General features: G+C 26.6%; 1 protein-coding gene across 1 annotated transcript; it reads left to right on the top strand.

Moving 5' to 3' along the window:
* The first annotated feature begins 6,106 nt into the window (after window positions 1-6,106).
* LOC132934945 (ATP synthase subunit gamma, mitochondrial) lies at window positions 6,107-10,422 on the top strand. The gene is made up of 6 exons (XM_061001378.1): window positions 6,107-6,297; window positions 6,492-6,678; window positions 6,811-7,022; window positions 9,674-9,811; window positions 9,888-10,108; window positions 10,193-10,422. The coding sequence occupies exons 1-6, from the start codon at window positions 6,257-6,259 to the stop codon at window positions 10,294-10,296; spliced, it is 903 nt and encodes a 300-aa protein (XP_060857361.1). The 5' UTR covers window positions 6,107-6,256; the 3' UTR covers window positions 10,297-10,422.
* The last annotated feature ends 6,788 nt before the right edge of the window (window positions 10,423-17,210 follow it).

The following is a 17,210-nucleotide window of genomic DNA, read 5'->3' as shown; positions in this document are numbered from 1 at the left end:
TGAGCACTAATGACTAAAATATAAAAAAACACCGTTAATTATGTAACCGTTCTGCTGTTGTTGCAGTATAAGTGTCGAAGTGTTCCTCGTCATTGAGTAGGTCACTGTAATGACTACCTAATGTGTAATGGATGTGATAAATTTGAATTCAATGATAAATAATTGTAGGTACACTATAAAAAAGTATTTTGAGCGGAAATGGTTTATCTTTAAAGTAACCATGGTAACTAAACCAAAGTACAAACTAGATCAAATTTGGTATCAGATACCAGTTGATGATTGAAGCTTCAAGCCTTTTTTAATTTTTCTACTATAAAATAGGTCTTTAGACACAAAAATATAAAAATAAAACAAGACATCGTTGTAAAATCAATACATTCAACGCTCCGCGTCCGCTCAGAATCTAAATTATAAAAAAATATTTAGTGATATACATAGGGTGTACGATTTACTATATCGAGTAGGTACATAGTATTAATTTATTAGTAGCCATTAGCAGACCCTATAAATTTACACTCGATTTTGGGTTAAAGTGCCTAGCGACGGGTACCTACCATCTACCCGCATTGCCCGGACCTGCAGAGATCGATTTCACCAGATTCCTACTGGTGCACCGTGCACGTCAACTCGATTTGTAGTTTTTCAACTTCTCACAACAAAGTGGATATAAATATTCAAACCATAATTACTAGCCGACCCGTCACAGCTTCGCCCGTGATAGGTTGTTTATTTTGTTTTCGGACGATGATACGTATAATTGTCTATTCAAATTTTATCGTTTAATGTGATCGGCAAGTAAATATAAGAAATGGTTAATGAAAACGTATTGAAATGTTTCTAGCGGTATTAATGGTAAATATATTTTTATAGCAGAACCCATGAACTTCATTACCCGTAGAAAATCGTAAATCTTAAAAAAATTATGATTGCTCAACTACTTTTGGGTGTAACTTGTAGCAGCCTGCAGTAAGTGCAACTCTTTCCTCAATCACCTTGGTATAGGCAATGTTCAATAATTTGATTTGATGCAAGCTTGTACCTGATCTGATCAAATAACCAATGGCAACCAATAATAAATAAACACAAAATTTCTACCGTTGACTGTTGTAACCAATGGGAACTATTAATAAATAAAAATTAATTTTCCTATATGAACTTCAATGTCCCTGTTTGAGCACCTCATTTAAATGCGAATTTTGGCAAATCATTTCTTATTGCACGATGAAAGTATTAGAAGAATCACTATTCCAATCTTCAAGTTCGTACGTTGAATAGTTTTTGAGATACAGCGATCAGTGAGTCAGTGATATTTGGATTTTAGGTATATAATATATAGATTCCCTTCTCCCTCTCCTCAGACAAAAAAAATAAAAAATCGAGCGACGTGGTGACACTTAGGAAGGTATTTAGAACAATTCTGTGAAAAAAAATTGGAAAAATATTAAATAGTGTCGTCACAAAATTGGAATAATAAAAATACAATCCCCCTCTCCCTCTCCTCGGACAAAAAAAATCAGGTGACGTGGTGACACTCAGGAAGGTATTTGGAACAACTCTGTGAAAAAAAATTGGAAAAATATTAAATAGTGTAGTCACAAAATTGGAACATAAAAAGGCCTGTTCTTTTATATATATAAGGATTAGATTAGCTTTGTATTTTATTTTTTCAAGAACTTTATATTTATTTTTATTAACAAAAGTGGTTCTAAAACCTTCAGCAGACTGCCAGGTATAACCGTAAAAAATTTCAGCCAAATCGGTTCAGTAGTTTTCTTGGTTAGCGCGGTCGTAGAAAACTCCTTACAATCTTATATAGTATATAGATATAGATAATACAGTTTGATTATTTTATAGTCGAAACATTTCAAGCATTTCCTAAGGATTACCTTGAAATAATCGCGCTGCGCCGACGCCACTAACAAATAGTCCTAAATAATATAATTTTAACAGGGCTAACCGTACCTGTCGTCTTTAACCGCAAAACAGACCATGACACCGACGAAGCCCGGACACCACAATCTTGAACAGAGGTCGATGAGAGGCATAAATTGTTTGACATAATGAGAATTCAAATAACAGATTCAACGTGCTTAGAACGTAACATTTTAATTTTTAGACTGATAATACCTCTGACTGTCCCGCATTACGGATTTCTAAAATTAGAAAATCCTTTTTCAGCTTGAATTTTAAAACATGTCCAGTATGTCGTTTTTACTTTTTATTTTGACGTTTAATGACATCGATGTACCAATGCGGATTCATTCAATTGACAACAAACGATCGCTAATCCTGATAATCGTTCTTCAATCATGTAACATAACTATTATTTAAGTTTTAATTATATGTTTAAAACAAAAATATACTTAGGTAATTAGGTTTATACATGATACATTAATGTTCGAGATTTCACTTAGCGAAAAAATAGATTAAATCTTCATTAGTGAGTATTACAGAGAGGATATATATATATATTGTCAATACAACTATATGTTTCTTTACCACAGTTTTTATTAAATAATTTATAACCATACAAAAAAAATTAATTATTTTGTTTTCAAAACAAATGTTTTTATGCTTTTTTTCTGCATCAAAATACTTATCCTTGTAACTGTAGAAACTTTTAATACGATTATATCTATTATTCACACATTTGTCGTTTATTTGCCCTAAACCGGCTAAACCTATTACTTATTGTTTATTAACATATTAACTTTCCAAACTATACGTTCAAACTTCAAATAGAAGTACCTACCTATACTAACATTTAGGTTTTGAAATTTTGCTTCCACAAATAATTATATACAAATAGGTACTAGGTACATAGATATAAACTACGTGCATACATAAATAGCTTTAAAATTATCTAAAGATGGATTTTATACAAATATTGAAATATGTTACTAAAAGAAACCAAGTAGTCTAATATCATACAACTAATATTGATATAGTGGCATAGTGGCATATTAATTTAATACCTATTTATAAAATGATTTACTTTGATGAATATTTTTCTATAATTATTTTAAAAACCTACCAACCTACCTAATAAATTTCCCTAAATATTTCTATTCTTAAATATTTTAATATACATTTGAATTGGTTTTAAATAATTTTTCTGTTACAATATTAGTATTAACTATTAAAGTTAGGAAGGTACCTATCAAAAAATGTTTGGCTTTGTACAAGATTTTTTTTTAGGCATATATTTTTAGATCATCAATGTATCCTATCAGTGGCGCATCTACGGGTGGTGGGAGGTATGAGGGTCATATCCCCCCCTCCGAGACCAATCATTGAACACAATACAACATGTATTTAATAATAATATGAATATGACGTGTGTATACTGAATATGTCTATTAAAATCTTTATATCTCCCTCCCCATTAAGAATCTATTGTTACAAAAAGTTTGGTATCGTAACTTAAAATTTAAAGAAATCAGTGTCTAATGTAACACATTTGAGTACACGGATATTAAAATAATTTTATTCTCAAGTATTCATCAATGAAGTACGTATTTGAAAAACATTTTTTTACATTAAATAAAAATGTTTTTGATTTAATTTCTTGTTGGCCACCAATAGTCTTATTGTTGCGTTCTTGATTTTAGTTCCCTGCGTTTAGTTAGGTAGGTAAATACTTTCATAAATCTGCTAAAAGAAAGTTGGTGTTTATAATAATTAGTTTCTTTTATATTAGACTTGGTACGCTTATCGCATTATTATGAGTGACGTACACGCATTAGGGAATTTAAACTTTTTTTGAATTACTAAAGAAAATCAAGTTTTTTCTCTCCTATTAGTATATACCTACCAGCTACCTATATAGATATATTATAGTATTAACTGTAGTCTGTAGGTAGTAGATACAGGTCCGAATCTAGGGATTATTAGGTACCCTTGGGGAAAATAATAGAATACGCCCCACATATTTTTTCTTATAATTTTTAGGGAGAATATACGATGTTTTACGTTTATGTTTTGCTGATTCACAAACAAGCCTCACTCTCCAATAAATGTAATTCAGTTTTTCTATAGTTACATCATTAAAAGTGTCATATTTTTTAGGGTTACCTATATAATATTATAATAATTAGGTACACTTGTCATTGGCATACACAGATATTTTCAATAGGAGCGGTTATATAAAAATGTTATGTTTATGTGTATTATGTAGTAGGTACCTTATACAATATATATATATCAAGATGTTTTTATTAATGTTATTAATTTTTATACATCTATAATAGATTCATATAGTAAAAAATACCAAGGGGATCTGAAGCATTTTATTTTAAAATAATCCCCTTAAAATTCATGAAAACAATAAAAATATATTTAAATATGCAATTTTTTCTAAAATAAATTAATGCATTGTAAATTATTATTTTTAAACTCTTCTTTGTACAGGAAAGATTTCGAGCCTGTTCTGCTGTGAATCAAAAGTACAAAGAAAAAAATGCAACTCCTACAACATCCGAGGCAATCCAAGCCCTAATATGATTAGTTAGTGGTGGTTTTGTAAAAAAACTACAGGATATACGCTCATTTATGAATGTAAGGCAAAGATGCAAATATTCGATTTATATTGTAACTGTATAACTCAGTATAATTATACAATTTATCAGATTCAATCCATCAAAAAACCGCTCCGTCCTGCTCGTGAACAATTATTTTACAAAACTCTTACGAAATACATTCTCAAATTCGCAAACTTTACAATAATACATATTTTGCTACCCAGTTTTGTACATTTTTATTTATTTGCCAAAATATTAACAACTATACATATTATAAATGTAATAATAAAAATAACTAGTTTACTTAGGTATGTATATTTAAGTTTTACATAGGTTATTTGGTAATCTTAGCCCTCGCTTAAACTACAAATAATATACCGAAATAATTTTTTTCCACACTGGATACTTTAAGAATGAAGGTGTTGAAGTTATTTCTATTTGGATTTAATAATCTGTTTTCTACATGACGTGTAATAAAATTAAAACTATATTTACGGCCTTAATAATTAAATTTATGCCTGGGGTAAAATCCCTGGCATCCACGCCTTAGATCCGGCCCTGGGATGTAAGGGTCAGGGGATGTACTATTATATGTATTAGTATATTATTTTTATTATTATGATTGTATTATTAATATTATACTCAATGTACTAAGATCGTATCATAGTAAAGTAGGTTAGTTAAACTATATTAAATTATATTGTGTTAAGCATTCTTTTTCTTAGTATTTCAATGTATTTTTTTTTAATTTATTGAAATGTAACTTAATTAAATGTTCAACAGTTTTTTTTAATGACATTTTAATAATATTGATTTGATGCAATAATAATAGATATAGGTAATAATAATAACAATAATTAGGTAGGACTAACGATGTTTAATATTTAACATTTAAACACCGTCGGAAAACAAATAAACGCAAAATGTGCATAATATTGTTTTAAACAGCATTAATGCTATATAATTATTTATACTATATAGTTAGGACTTACTGGACTTAGGATGGTGGCCAAAAAATAATTTAGTCTTTTAGTGTTTTTGTTTCCCAAAACTATTATGTTTGTTATAGAAATGGTAGGTACCTACCTATAGTAATAATTAAATAGTAGTTTAAAAAGTTTAAAGTAAAAAATATACTACACAAAGGAAATAAAAATGATTTGCTTATTCGGGAGCCGGGAGGTACCTAAAGTTTAGGTAATTTTTAATAATGCCTGCCTATTATTATGTTTAATAACTATACCTAATAAGATAGAAACAGAGAAACAATAATACTCTGGTTTACATTTTGACTCGATGAATGAATAATAATATTATTAATACTTTAGTCTTAGGTTGCAATTGGAAAATCGAACATTTGGTATTGCTAGGCGATAAACGTAAAATCGAATCGAAAAAATGCTTTTCCGTTATTTATTCGACCAGCGCGCCCGCACGATACCTCCACTAACCATTCCGTGGAGATGTCACGCATCGTAAGCGGCGAACGGTGCGCAACGGAGAATTATGGCTCCACGCCGGAACAAACAGCTGTGCCGCGGCTACGCCTGGTGCTGATAACGCGCGCGCAACCGATAACCTGATTGTAGTCCGCGTACCCTTTATTTGACCCCGCCGTACAGTTTTTGGATCATCTACACGGGCACTATCCAGACCAACATCAGCCCATCCAACGCTCCGTCGACACTCGCACGAAATCTTTTTTCATTTTTTACTGCCTACCAAACTCCGCCACGATGATGATGATCTCGAAACCGACGACAATGGTGGTCTGCCTGTGAGTATTAAAATGGCGATGGCGTTCTAATAACGCCGCCCGTGAGCGCGCTCACGGCAAAACGTGGTAGTCAAAATTTTTGTTTTATGGTTTTTGTCGTTTATCCATTTGCGACGCTGACAACCGAATGGATGCGCTAGCGTTCTCTGTGCACGTAATTAATGTTACATTTATTGTTTCTTATGCGTTCGTAGGAAGGGCGCCGCCACCGGTCAACAGCAAAACCGGAACATGGCCACTCTGAAACAGATTTCAATGCGCTTAAAATCTGTGACGAACATCCAGAAAATTACGCAATCCATGAAGATGGTGTCCGCCGCCAAGTACGCGAGAGCAGAACGTGAACTGCGTCAAGCCCGTCCGTATGGTGAAGGCGTCAGGGTAAATAATAGTAATAATAATAATAATAAAACGAATAAAACTTAAATTCAGACACCGTATCAAATTACCATGTATGCTAACAGGCAGAGAGATTTGTACCTATTTTAATGTGCAAGTATTATCTTTTCTTAGGCATTTTTTGAAAAGTCCGGTGCCACTGAAGCAGTGGAAACTGGCGACAACAACAAGTTAATTGTCGCTATTACGTCTGATCGTGGTCTTTGTGGTGCAGTCCACACAAATGTTGCGAAAACTATTCGTAACGAATTAAGCACCGAGTCTGTAGAGTCTCCACAATCAAAAGTATTCTGCGTGGGTGACAAGTCTCGTGCACTATTGCAGAGGTATAATAGAATCAAATAATTAAACAATAATTTTAACTAGCCTTGTTTGTATGTTACTATTTATATACATCATTGGTCGTACAGAATTTTCTCACTTAACTTTGTGCTCAATTACATTAATAAATAATATGATTTTTGAGCATTTGGTATAGAAACAAATTATGTTGATAAGATTGAATTGTAATTATTTATTATTATTTTCATATTCAGCCATTAAATACTTAGCAATATTAGTTAATTCTAAAATAATATTTTTCATTACCCAAAAAAAATAGACTAACGTTACATAATTTACAATATAATTTTAGTTTTTTTTAACCATTTCATTAATATTGATACACACCATTTTGTATGTAGGTCCTATAGAGGAATGCCATATATTCATATATTTACGTAATTCATATGTTGTGATTTTTTTGTATTTAGTGATGGTATTTTTATATATACCAATTACATAAATACAATTATTAAATGTGGGTACAATTAAATTTTTTGTCTTTCTTCTTGGCCGTAAAATACATAAAATATAAATGTGTGTGACTACTAAAATTGAAATTTATAATTTTATTTCTTTTTAATAAATTCAACCTGTGGATGGATAGGTTATAAAACAATTAAAAAACAATTCACTCATCAATAGTTTCATCAATAATCCTGGTGTCTATATATAATTAAATATTACGCATGTGTAAGCTAAAATAAGTTAGTTAATGAATATAATGCCTCAATTTTATCGATTTAGGTAGATCTGAGAGATCATTAATTTATACAAGATAAAATCACATTTAATAATTTATCATGGTATCTTAAAAAATATTTTGATAACATATTATTCAATATATAGTTTCTTAATAACATATACTTTATTTCCAATATATAGATTCATAATTCTTTTAAATCTTGTGAAACAAAATATTTAAAATGCATTTTTATTTGACCACAGAAACGGGGAACACTATAACTCTTAGCCATATTTTTTAATTCAGCTAATGGAACATGAACTACTGAGCAATTAATTATTCATATTAATGACTTATTATTTTTTTTTTTTAATTAATATATTCTGTGCATGCACAATGTATATATATTTTTATAATGAGCCTATTTTCAATAACATTTTCAGATTGATTGAATTTTTTAAAATAATATTAGATGTATCAACTGGTATTTAAGATGATGTTACAGTTACACCAACGTATAACATCTCCGTCTTACAAGTGCATAACACAGAAAATTGTACTTTCAGCCGAACACATGTAGCTCCGTTAGTTTAAAAATTAGAGTGAATTGACCTCTTATCAAATGTAAAGGTAAGATTATTATCTGAGCAATATCATATGCTTTTTATTATATTTTAATTTAAAGCGAGTTATGAGTGTTTTTAACTGTAAATGTTTGTACATATTAAAATACTTATAACTCCCTTTAAAATTAAAATATTATAAAAAGCATATGATATTGCCTAGATCATAATCTTACCTTTAAATTTTATAAGGGGTCAATTCACTCTAATTTTTAAACTAAAAAGCTACATGTGTTCTGCTGAGTATACAATTTGCTGTTACGCACTTATAAGACAGAGACAACAAATGCCGGTCTAACTTCCTCTTAACATCCAGAATTGAGAGCTAAATGAGAGCTAATCATACATATTATTGCCATAATGCAAAAAAATTATTTTATTTTAAACAAGTATTATAGGCAAATGTAAAATTTTATTTTCCTAATGGCAAAATTACATTCTTTTAATTATGTTGTTACACTATATAACTAGAAATAAAATAATAATAAATAATTTCTTTATTAATAACTTAAATTATAAATAAATTGTGATTCTACCAGGCGCCTAGGACTAAAAAGTACATACATTTAAAAATTTAATTTAATAGAATTTTTTTTTTAAATTTGACTAGTCCAATAAATATTAAAAATAGAGATCCTCATTTTTAAAAAAAATGTAATGTACAAATTATATTAATTATAAGTAATTGATGGCAGTCAGTGCTAGATTAAACATTTGTGGGCCCCTAAGCAGTTAAAAGTTTGGGAAAAAGTTAAATACTTGTGTCTTTAATTTTACTACTTTTTTATTAAATAAAACAATGTTTATTAAATTATTTGACTGAAATTCTTATTCGTTCACAAAAAAATTAATTAGTATTTAAAATTTTTTTATTAATTAAAAAAAAATGATCCTTAGTAACTATTAAAAATAACTTAACTAAATAACTTAAGTAAATTGTAATATTTAGTTTAAAAAATTGAACGGTCGATTAAAATGTTCAATGCACGATAGTAATGTTTGTCGCCATCTGATAATATACAATAAATATTATCAATTACTAATTAGTATTTTTAATTCAACAAAATCCAAAAATTATTCTACCGCACACAATATACACTATGATATTCATATTAACTTTTGTTCTGTTAATCTGTAAATTAAATGGATAGTTAAAAAACAAATGGTTTTCATGAGGCCCCTATAACAAGCTTAGCCCCCCTACTTCTAGCAATGGGTAACTGACCCAGATGGCAGTTGTTCATCAGAAAAAAGTCTATCTAATTGTTCATACTTTATTCAATTGACATATTTTAATTGTCATTTTCAAACATTGGAAATACATTTAACTGATCATTAATGTTTACAGACTTTATGCTCAAAATATTGCTGTAGTGGCTAATGAAGTTGGCCGCAAACCACCTACATTTTTGGATGCATCTAAAGTTGCGAATGAATTGGTACAATTGGATTTCAACAGTGGAAAAATTGTTTACAATAGATTCAAGTATTTTTATCTTAACTTATTACCTATATTACTAATTTCCGTATAAAATTTTTAACGGCAAATAATTTGTTTAAAGAACTGTCGTGTCTTATCAGACTGAAGAAGTTCCATTGCTGAGCGCTAAAACTATGTTAGCTGCACCAAAGTTACAGTTGTACGACAGTATTGATCAAGGTGTTATGGAATCTTACCAAGAATTTACAGTTGCTGCTTTATTATACTACACAATGAAAGAGTCTGCTTGCAGCGAACAATCATCGAGAATGACAGCTATGGACAATGCTAGCAAGAACGCAGGTAATTTAAATTCTATTATTATAGTTTCATTTGATATAAATTTTTAAATTTTAAAAATACTTACCGTTTACCCATTTTATTTAGCTGAGATGATTGGCAAGCTCACTTTGACATTCAATCGTACTAGACAGGCCGTGATCACCAGAGAGTTGATTGAAATCATTTCTGGAGCAGCAGCATTAGAATAATTGTATTTTATAAATATCATACAATTATAGAGTTGGAGGACAACAGTAAAAGAAATGAAATTCCATACATTTGAAAAATAAAAAATAATTTAAACAATAAAATCAGTGGTATTTATCGATTAGAAATGTATGTGTAAATTATTTAAATTACATTTATCTGGAAGTATTATTTTACTTAACATAAGTCAGTGTACAAAGGCTTTTTATAATCCAATAATATAATAATATAATAACTTATTATTAATAAGTAGACATGGAAAAAAGAAATTGATAACACAATATTATGGTGGTGGCATGTTTTTTAAACATTTAATTATATAATAAAGTAGAAAGATGGCTCAACAATGAAAATCAGTTATTTTTCAGACAGATCTAATCTGCAGTCTGCACACTTTACTCATTATGTCTACACGATGATATTTGTCTGTTGATCAATAAAAAACAACAATAGGATTAAAAATCTTATTGAAAACAATATTATCCATTTTTTGTCCAAAAGCTTGTTTTATTTACTTTTTTAAGATAAGAATTTTATATTAAAAATGCTTCAGTCAAAATACAAATATTATTAGTGAATTTAATCAGTTTTATCATAATTGATGGTGGCTTTCGGCTTTTAAGTTGACAATATACATATATTTTATATAATTTTTAAATATTGCTAGTATAATATATGTCATATACAGAAAATTGATATCACTGTTGTATACTCAAGTCCGCCAACACATTTAGTAGTGTATTATATACCATTTTAAACTAAATAAGTGTTAGTTAAAAATTATAAAATTAATTTTGCCTATCTAGGATTTTAAGAACAAAAATGTATAGAAATAAAAGTTATTGACTCATGTAAAAAGATAATTTAAACTCTGGAATCCATCATAGAATATGACAAAAAAACAGTGCGTCACAGTTGTCAAATATGTAAACAATAATTATTCTTTTTTAAGAGGATGTGATTATTCAACATACCAAATTATTAGCTTTATTATTAGAGTGAATTGCCTACGCCTATTAAAACTAAGTATTATCAGTGTTTTTATAGGTCATTCACTCTAATAATAAAGCTATAAAGACTGGGCTTTTCACAATTATGGTACTTTGGGCCAGAGAGAGAGAAAACTAATAGTGTGCCGACATCCTCTTATGCCAAAACACACATTTTTCAGAAATGTTTACTCAATAAGACATGCAGATAGATTTGCTATTTCTTAAAAAATAATTTTTGTTGATTAAAATCATTTTATTATATTATAATGTTTATTATGTTGATAAGCTTAGAAATTATTTATTATAATTATATACATTTATACTGACAATAATTTTTATACATAAAAAAAATGTATTTAAAATTAGCTAAAAACAGTTAACTGTCAAAAAGTTAAGTTAAAATTGTCAACAGTGCTGTACCGTATTTTACGTACTAATAATTATTGATAACAGATTTACAGTAATTATTTTTAATTAGGATTATTTGATTTACCTATAGAAATATATATGATGTATCCATGATTATTTTGGATCAATATATATTTGAACATGATTTTAAATTATAACAGTGACAGTAATTTATTTTATTTTTATTAAACATTCATATAGGTAATTTATATAAAAATAATTTATAATTTGTTAGGTAAGACATGATATTCTATACTATAAACTAAAAAACTTTAAAAATAACAAGAAGTAATGGTTACTTATAATCGTTATTTGAAAGTGCACATAAGTAATTTTTAAGGTTGATCGGAAATTTAAAAACGTACCTAATTTATTAATGATAAAAATGTAAACTTGGATAAATAATAATTTATAATTATAATTATTTTAACAATTATTAAGATTTAGAAGTTATAGTTTGTAATTTTCCCATTATAGTTTCAAGTTTGTAATTACATTTTATATATTTCTTTAACCATAAACAATTAAAACCCAATTTTAAAAATTTAAACGAGATTTCTGCATTATGTTCCTATTTGACCTTTGTTGTCAGTATATCAAAATTCCTGCATAACCAACTATTTGAAAATAATTTATTGTTTGTATTCATGTATTATTTGTTAATATATTATTAGCGATGACTAGTTATTAAAAATTAAAAATGTTCATAATATATTAATATATCATATAATATCTGATCAAGTTAAACATCCAGCTGTCAATATTGTTGAAATGTACTGGGTATGTTGATTTAACATAAGATTTGTATCGTTCATATGTTATATAATATAACTTACTTATGAAAGTTATCAATTTATTATTGTCACTTTCACTCATTTAATATTTTCTATATTTATATTTAAACTTATGACATTTTCCAAATGTTTTGAAATTAATAAAACTAGTTTTATTATAACAATTAAATTAAAATAATATACATACATTTTTTTTTTGTCATGATAAAACATAATTTAAGACTGCACAACAATATTAAAATATTAATATCATTATAGCATTGTAAAAACACTAAGTATATTATACAATTATATCAATAAATAAACTTAGATTATAATTGTATTTATATTAATTAGTTAGTCAGGTATTAGATTTATATAGAATAATAGAAGTAAATAATCTCTTAACATTTCAGTTTCTAAATGATTTATGGCACATTTAGTTAGCAAATCATTTTAACAACCTTTATTTGAATAATATAATGTTGTTGTAGGTACAAGTGCAAAAGGAATTATTTCAACACAAGACTCAGAAAAAAATCAATTTTGTTGTATTTTATTTATTAATATTCTTAGATGACTAAAATGGTTTTTTTTTCAGAATGTTAATGAATTGTCTCTACCATACACATATTACTATGCAACCAAGTTTTTGATTTTTAAATATTCATTCATATTTTTTATTTAGAATTAAGTGATGATGTTGTGTTATATTTGAACCATTTGAGAATTAATTTTTTTTGATTAGTTTATTAGTTTATTAATTTGTATGAGGTTTAAAACGTTTTCATTTGATCCATATTAACTACGACTGTTTTGTAAAAAAAAAAGTGTGGGTAAATATCTTTCTCGAACAATTTAAATCTTAATTGCCTAATTTACATTTAATAAATATTTTATATATTTTTCAAATATGTCAAGTAAATAATTTTTCCGATCAAATGGACTGACAATTTTAAGATAGATATTTAAATGCATTCTTAATATTAATCCCTGATAGAAATTTGGGTATTTTAATTTAAAAACCAAGTTGTACTCATAAATATATAATATTATAAAAATCATTAAATTAAAAATATACTCTGACAATTAAAATGAATATAATTTAAAATAAAATATAATAAAAATATAAAAAATCTATGTTAAACTTGAACTTTTGGTATGGTAATACCAAATCTATTTTAAAACTTAACACTACATGGATTATAGTACTTACAAGTAATTCAAATTGTTTAAACAATACATTTCATCCTTTTTAACATGTAAAAAATTTAAGATTAGGATGTAAGATCTAAGATGCAAAATAAAAATATTCCTTACAAACAAATGAATTTTATATTCGTAAATTTATAAATACCCAGCTAATAATATTGTTTAAATTCTGTTTCATCAATGACTTACAATAAGTAATTGTTTAAATCTAGCTATTAATTTAAAACTATTGTGCAATAATAGTTTATTATGTTGTATAAATAATAGAGTAGGTATTTTTTGAAATTTATTATTTTGCTTTATAATTCTTGAGTGGTAGCAGTGATCACTATTATACCACTAGGCACTATGCAGGCTGGTTTAATTAATCTTTCAGCATTATTGTTTTTATCTTTATGCCTGTTACAAGAATAATACAGACAAATAATTATTGTTAAAACATTCCGAGTTAATACTTGTTACATAGGTAGTCTAGTGGGTAAGCAATATATGCATAAATAATTTAAATAATTAAAAACTACTATTTTCATCTTATATAAATAATACAAATATTAACATATTATAATAAGTCTATCAACACTTTTTAAATGAATAATAAGCAAATTTTAAAAAATTCAATAAATAAATTATAAATTATAAAAATTAGTTTTAAAACATTATAATTTCTATATAATATTTGATAAATATTAATTTTTAAGATACTTATTTATTTACTTACTATAATACATGTTTAATTTTTATTGTATAAATTACCTGAAAATGTACCGTAGCTATAGGTCCTATTAAATGTATAGTATACTTTTGGAATTTGTGCATTTTTATTTAAACTATTACCATTAATGATTGACATTACTTTTTAAGATTTTACTATGAAGCAGTTTGTTTTTAGAGTAAAATTATATATATTTTTAGCCCCAATTTTTGACACATTCATGCAATGTGATTATTATATTTATTGTGAACGATAAATATTGACATATTTTTGTCTATAAACTATCTACTACAAAAGTACTTGAACATGTCAATTGTCAATATTAAATTAAAAATTATAAAAATCAAAACTTATGTTGAAGGCATGGAAGGTAACAATAAAAAAAACAAGCATAATGGTAAAGTATTAAAAATGTATAGCCATATAGGTATCTACAATCCAAACAAAAATATTTATGAAAGAATTTATAAAATTTTATTAATACCACCGATATAGTATTGGTAAAAATAAAACTAAAACCCATGTTTCTCCAAAATAAGACTTGGAAACATTGAAAAAAAAAACAGTTACATGTACATATTAATATGTAAAATACAATATTGTACATTACCAGGGCTCCCAAGTGCATGCATTTGCATATAAATCTTGCTATATTATTAAATTAATGCTAGATGACATAGAAATTCATTTCAAGGTACCACGGTTAAATGTGTGAAGCCTTATTTTGAGTATTTTTGCATATTTAAAGGTTATTTTGCTTATTTGGTTATTTATGCATATTTCTATTTTATTGGACATATTATACATGATTTTGATATTCCTATTGATATCATTATATCAATAAGCATTTTTTTTTTTAAAAATACTACCTATGAAAGAATCAACATTTGACAAAAAAAAAACGCAATTGTTTATAATCTATTTTTTTTAATTGTAACATGATATAATATCATTGTATAAGAAAAATGATTCTGAGCAAAATGTCAGTCACCACAGACAAACCGTCTCCGCTCAGAATCGTGTTTCATACACAATGGTCAATGATATTATATCATTGAATTCAAATTTAATACCATCCATTATACAGTGACCCACTTGTAACCTACTGTACAGCAGAGCGAATAGCGACATCCACTTGCCCACTTTTTTTTTATATTGGTTGTATTATTTTCATTAGATTTTTGATTCAATTAGATGCTTGAACCAACCAATTTTTAAATGAATTTTCCACTTCTCTATTTGCCACTAATAAAAATGGTTTCAATTGCTGAAGTGTTAATTTTTATATTTTACAAAATTTCTGACTTAAAAAGAAAATAATAATATTTAAACTAACAATATCTGATCTGTGCCAGTTGTATTTTATTTATTTTGTATCCTAATTGAATTAATAACTAACTAATTAATTAAAGAAAATTAGCCATTACTAATTAGCTCCGTAAATAACCTTGCTGTTAATATGGTTGTATCTTTAAATGAAAATAAAAAATTGCATACAATATAATATAATATTATACAGTACAACAGAAAGACCTGACAAATGGTACAACTTTTGTTCTAATCAATATATTAAAATGTTTTTTCTATATAATTTATTGACTCGTACGCTATATGTAAACCATAACTTTATTTATTTTATTTTTTAATTCTATAAATTTTAAATTTTAAATCTTATAAATTTTTTTTTGAAAATTTAAAATAGCTTTTTTGTAAATCTGGATTTTAGAAAAGTTTTAATAGTAAACCATTTATCTTTAATAGTTTATTTTTATAATTTTTTTAAATATCGGTGTTTTGAAGTAACTCATTAATTTGAAAAATAATTACTTTTTAAAAAAATATTTAGATTTTAACAAGTACCTATTTATCTATTCATTATATTTGTAAATTATAGATACTAATATAATGTAAAAATGTACTATTTCCCAATAATTAGTTCACTCACTAAACATTTTATTTATTTAAAATAGTGAAAAATTCTTTGAATGAGATATGTGTTTATCATGTTATAGGTCATTTACAGTAAGTTACATAACAAAAGAAAAACATTAATATATTCAGGTAATACAGTTAATACTCATTACATGGAATTTCAAGGGGAACAGAAAAAAGTTCAAGATATCGAGTTTTATATTAATGATATTTTAGTTAAATTGAAATTTCAAGAGGTTTTAAATTTAGTTTTAATTAACAGAAAAAATCAAGATAACAAAATACAACATAATAAGCATCTACTGTATATAAATCTAATAATGTTAAGTAATACACCCTTCATTAATAACTCTTATTTCTAGCCATTATTCAAATGAATGTATGTGCATGTGTTGTCTCCATGTGACTAGTGGATATAATTTTTTTTTCAGGACAATCAACTGTCAAATTTAAAGGTTAGAGTATAATTTACTTATTTTTTTCTATATTTCAATTTTAAAGGAACTTATAAATATTTATATAAACATTTTAATTACCTACTTTTTACATAATGAAGTTTTAAACCTCTCACTGCTATAATAATTATGCTCTGCAACCCGTCTGTGCTACATAAAATAAAATATTCATTAATTTTTTTAAATTTAAATTTTGATCTATAATATAATCAAATTATTTAAGTTTAAAATAATGCGAGCCTGTGTTTTTTAAAATTGAACGGTTACTAGCGAATAATAATATTATAAAATAAAGGAACGTAAATACTTATAGTTCATCTGGAGTAGTGAAAAGATTAACAGTGCCTTATTAAATCAATTTTAAAAGGTCCTAACTATGCTAATTTAAAATGGAAGAATACCAATAAAAATAACAAAGTTGTATCATTTTGA

The sequence above is a fragment of the Metopolophium dirhodum genome, chromosome 1, assembly GCF_019925205.1.
Source record: "Metopolophium dirhodum isolate CAU chromosome 1, ASM1992520v1, whole genome shotgun sequence".
Lineage (NCBI taxonomy): Eukaryota > Metazoa > Arthropoda > Insecta > Hemiptera > Aphididae > Metopolophium > Metopolophium dirhodum.
This window is presented reverse-complemented; position numbering and strand designations above follow the sequence as displayed.